The 5,000-nt window shown below is 47.7% G+C and overlaps 1 protein-coding gene across 7 annotated transcripts in view; it reads left to right on the top strand.

Moving 5' to 3' along the window:
• The window catches only part of LOC123509082 (bestrophin-4-like), a 53,058-nt gene extending 48,485 nt beyond the window's left edge, over positions 1 to 4,573 (top strand). For 6 of the 7 annotated variants that reach the window (XM_045263214.1, XM_045263211.1, XM_045263213.1 and 3 more), the window contains 2 exons: positions 1 to 149; positions 3,143 to 4,573. The exon at positions 1 to 149 is cut by the window's left edge and continues 26 nt beyond it. In XM_045263214.1, the coding sequence (XP_045119149.1) occupies positions 1 to 149; positions 3,143 to 4,022 (1,029 nt within the window). In that variant the 3' untranslated portion in view covers positions 4,023 to 4,573. The remainder of the gene's footprint in view (positions 150 to 3,142) is intronic. The other variant, XM_045263212.1, reaches the window with a different exon arrangement.
• The last annotated feature ends 427 nt before the right edge of the window (positions 4,574 to 5,000 follow it).

Genomic DNA, 5,000 nt, shown 5'->3' on the forward strand with positions numbered 1-5,000 from the left:
AGCGTGCCTGACGAGGGGCTGCCTGGCATATGTGGGGCGCCAGCCAAGGGGTCCAGCTCACCCTATTGCACCAGGAGGGATAGTGCCAAGTCGTCAGCGCCCCTCTCCCGCTCGTCCTCCCGGCGTTTTGTGCCTTCAGGTATTAAGGGGTAAGGCGACGGTACCCCCATTCCTTATACCTTATACCTTATATTGTATACCTCATCCCTGGACCTTATACGCCCTTATATTTGCCTAATACCGCCTGATATCTTCCTTTTCTTGTTTTTTTTTAGAGATGGTAATATTTCCCTCCTTATACCTTATACTTTATACTGTATACCTCATCCCTGGCCCTTATGCTCCCTTATATTTGCCTAATAATTCCTGATATCTTCATTTTCTTGTTATTTTTAAGAGATGGCAATATTTCCGTCCTTATACCTTATACCTTATACTGTATACCTTATACTCCCTTATATTTACCTAATACTGCCTGATATCTCTCTTTTCCCCATATTTTACCTGTTTTTTTAAGATGACAATATTTTCTTCCTTATACCTTATACCTCATATCTTATACTTTATACCTTATACTCTATATCTTATACCTGAACCTTATACTCCCTTATACTTACCTAATACTGCCTCATTTCTTCCTTTCATTCTGTTTCTTAAGATGACAATAATTCCTTTCTTATACCTTATACCTTATACCTTATACCTGGTCCTTATACTCCCTTATATCTACCTAATACTGTCTCATACCTTCCTTTTTCTTCATATTTTTACCTGTTTTTTAGAGATGACAATACTTCTGTCCTTATACCTTATACCTTATACCTCATACCATATTCCTAGTCCTTATACTCCCTTATATCTGCCTGGTACTGCCTGATATCTTCCTTTTCTTTATATTTTACCAGTTTTTAGAGATGGTGGTACCCTCTTTATACCTTATACCTCATACCTTATACTTCATCCCTGATCCTTATACTTCCTTTCATGTGCGTAATACTACCTGATATCTTCTTTTACTTCAAATCTAACCTGTCTTTTAGAGATGACAGTACCTCCTTCCTTATACCTTATACCTTACTTTTGGTCCTTATATTTCCTTACATATGCCTAATATTGCCTGATATCTTCCCTGTCTTCATATTTTACCTGTTTTTAGAGGTGACAATACTTCCTTATACCTTATCCCTTATACCTCATACCTACCTCATCTCTGACCCTTATACTCCCTTATATCTACCTAATACTGTCTCAAATCTTCCTTTTTTCATGTTTACCTGTTTTTTTAGAGGTGACAATACTTCCTTATACCTTATCCCTTATACCTCATACCTACCTCATCTCTGAGCCTTATACTCCCTTATATCTACTAATACTGTCTCAAATCTTCCTTTTTTCATGTTTTACCTGTTTTTTTTTTAGATATGACAATACTTCCTTATACCTTATACCTTATACCTCATACCGGTCCTTATACTGCCTATTATCTGCCTAATACTGCCTGATATCTTCCTTTTCTTCATATTTTACCTATTTTTAGAGATGACAATACCTCCTTCCTTATACCTTATCCCTCATACCTTATCACTGGTCTTTATACTCCCTTATATCTGCCTAATATACACTCATACCTGCCTGACACCTGCTTTTTTCTCGTCCCCTTATATTTTCCCTGTTTTATAAGGGCTATGATGGCAGTACTCTTCTCCTTATACCTTATACTTCCTTAAATGTGCCTTATACCTGCCTGATACATCTTTACACCTTTTTTTTCCTTATATCCACCCACAGTTTTCATGTTTTTCAAGGGTAAGGTGACTGCACCCCCTTATACCTTATATCTGCTCCTTATACTCACTTATATCTGCCTTATACTACCTTTTTTTGCTCATATAGATTACATAGTCCCTAATTTTCAAAGGGTTAAGGTGACTGCACCTTCCTTCCTTATACCTTATACTTGGTTCTTATACTGCCTTATACTTGTCTGATACGCCCTCATACTTTTTTGTATTTTCCCCGCTCTTTAAAGATTAAGATGACAGTTCCTTATCCTTATACCTCATACTTGGTCCTTGTACTTCCTTATACCAGGCTTATATTCCCTCATACTAGCCTGATACCCACTCATACCTTCTTTTTCCTCATATTTTCTATTTTTCAAGGGCTGTGTACCTTATACTTTGTCACTGGTCCTTATACTCCCTGATACTTCCTTATACCAGCTTCATAACTAATTCCCCTTATATTTTGCTTGCTTTAAGGGTTCAGGTCATCTTGTATCCCTTATACTTTGCCTCATACCACTTATTCTTTGCCTTATACCACTTATTTTTTGCCTTATACTTTTGTCACCTGTTGTTTCTCATCTCTTCTCCTCCTCCTCCTCCTCCTCTTCCTTCTCTTCCTTCTCATCCTCTTCCTCCTCTTCCTCCTTTTCCTTCTCTTCCTCCTCTTTCTACTCTTCCTTTTCTTCCTCCTCCTCCTCTTCCTGCTCTTCCTCCTTCTCTTCCTCCTCATTACCCCCTATCTTTTATCCTCCTTCTCTTCTTCTTCTTCCTCCTCCTCCTCCTTTTCTTCCTCCTCTTCTTCCTCCATAGATAAGAGTGTTTGGCAAATAGTCCCATCAGTATTAACGTGTGTTCTTCTTCCTCTTCCCCTTCCTTCCCCTCCCCTCACACCCTCTACTCATTGTCCCTCTCCCTCTCCCTTCCTCCCTTCACCCTCCCTCCCTTCCTCCCTTTAAGAAAATATTGTCTTGTTCATCTGTTTATAAAGTTTTCCAAAGCAGAAATGTGTAAAACGAGGCATTTAGATTTGAGTCAGAGAAAACAAGGAAGATTCATAACTCATGGATTCAAAAGTTACGGAAATGTCTCAGTCACTTTGTTTGGTTCGTAAAGAGATCAGGTCATTGCTGGTCAGGACGTGTGTGTGTGTGTGTGTGTGTGTGTGTGTGTGTGTGTGTGTGTGTGTGTGTGTGTGTGTGTGTGTGTGTGTGTAGCAATGAAGACAAGAGGGAAGACTGGTGGTGGTGGTGGTGGTGTTGTGGTAGAAAAAATAGTACTGGTGGTATGATGGGTGGTGGTTGTGGTGGTGACAGTGGTGTGTGTGTGTGTGTGTGACCAGTATGTGTGTGCCGCAGCAGCAGCAGCATCGGCGGGGTTCTGGTGGCTGCTGGCGTGCATCAAGGCTTCCTGGCGGCGGACCCAGAGCGTGTGAGTCTGGCCAGCGCACAGATCCAGGCCGCTACTGGGGGAGGCAGTTCCGCCGCCACGCCCTCCTCCACCACGCCCACCTCAGACGACCCCGAGGACCGATTCTCCTCAAGCTGGGGCCGCGCCGGCTCAGTCATCATTGACGTGGGCTCTGACGGGGATGCTGCCCCCCGCTCCGCCTCCTCCAGGCTGGCGGCGTCCCTCAAGGCGCGCCTGGCCGTGCGCCGCCGCCCCGTGGTGAAGTGGCGACCCTACCCGCGCCCGCCCGCCCCCGCCCCTCCCGCCGTGGCGCTGCCCGAGGTGCTGCTGGAGGAGGTGCGGGCGGGGCTGTCAGAGGGCGAGGAGCTGCCGCCCGGCATGTTTGAGGACGAGTGCGCCTTCATGTGGCGGACCATCGAGGAGGACGGGGAGCCGCCCCCGACCCCGACCCTGCCTTGGGAGACACCCCCTGAGGCCCCGCCCCCCAGCCCGCCCCGCCCCGCCAGGCCGCCCCGCACACCCAGGACCGGCCTGCCTCGCCACGGTGACCACCTGGAGGTGCCGCGGCCCCGCGTGTTGGTACGCAGGCCCTCGGCCTCAAATCGGGGACGGCGGCCCCATCAACGGCGTATGAGGTGCCTCACCTGCTCTCTGCCCATGCTTGCCCCCCGCGCACGCCCACGCCCCGTCCCGCCCCGCCTCACCAGGACGCTGAGCTGCCCCGCCATCATCACCAGGCCCCCTGCAACACCTCGCCAGCGCGCCACGCCCACGCGCGCTGACTCCCTGGCCGCCGCGCCCATGTGGCCGCGCCAGGACTCCCGCTGATGCCCCCCGCCCCGCCCAGCCCCGGCAGCGGCACACGTGACAGCGCCCTCGTGACTCGAGGCCCGCACGGGGACATCGCGCCCCGCCCCGCTCCGCTCCGCCCCGCCCCGCCCCGCCCCGCCACGCAGCACACGCCGCGCCCCCCCGGCGTGACAGGGGCCAGGGTGGGGGCTGAGCTCCCCCTCAGCCAGCACTGGCACCACATCGTGTTCTTCCTCTGCAACAACAACAATAACAGCAACAACAATAACAGCAACAACAACAGCTACAATAACAACGACAGCAAAAACAACGACGAAATCAACAGCAACAACAACAACAACAACAACAGAAATAGCAACAACAGCAATAACAGCAACAGTACCATTAATTCCTTGTACAGGACCCTCCCCTCCCCCATTGAGCCACCTGCCCCATCCCTTGCCCCCGCCCCCCCGCCCCTCCCTCCCCCTGTTCTTGATAACTCTAATACAACATTCCAACTTTTTTGCTCGTGGGAAGTTACCAGACTTTTGTTGTCATTGTTACGTGATAAATAAAAGTGTATGTCACCGCGCCTCTCACTGCAAACCTCCCCCCCCTTCCCTCTCTCTCTCTCTCTCTCTCTCTCATACACGCCTTCCTCATTTACTTTTTTCGTCTCCACAAACATTTTTTCCTCTTTTTTCTTCTCTCGGATATTTACAAGACACGAGGTTATTTGCAAGGTTATTTTTTTCATATCATACACACACACACACACACACACTCTCTCTCTCTCTCTCATATAAATATATTCTACTTACTTTTTCATCTATTCATTCAACTATTAACCCCTTCAGTACTGGGACACATTTTTACCTTGAGTTTTGGGTGAGATTAGACCATTTTATTGACATTAGGAAGGGTGTATGGAGGTCAGAAGATGAATGGCCAGTCTTCACTATTTCAATCCCCCACATAGGTTAGTGAAGCTGTATTAAGTCACCGAGTAGTCAC

The sequence above is a fragment of the Portunus trituberculatus genome, chromosome 26, assembly GCF_017591435.1.
Source record: "Portunus trituberculatus isolate SZX2019 chromosome 26, ASM1759143v1, whole genome shotgun sequence".
NCBI classification, from domain to species: Eukaryota; Metazoa; Arthropoda; class Malacostraca; order Decapoda; family Portunidae; genus Portunus; species Portunus trituberculatus.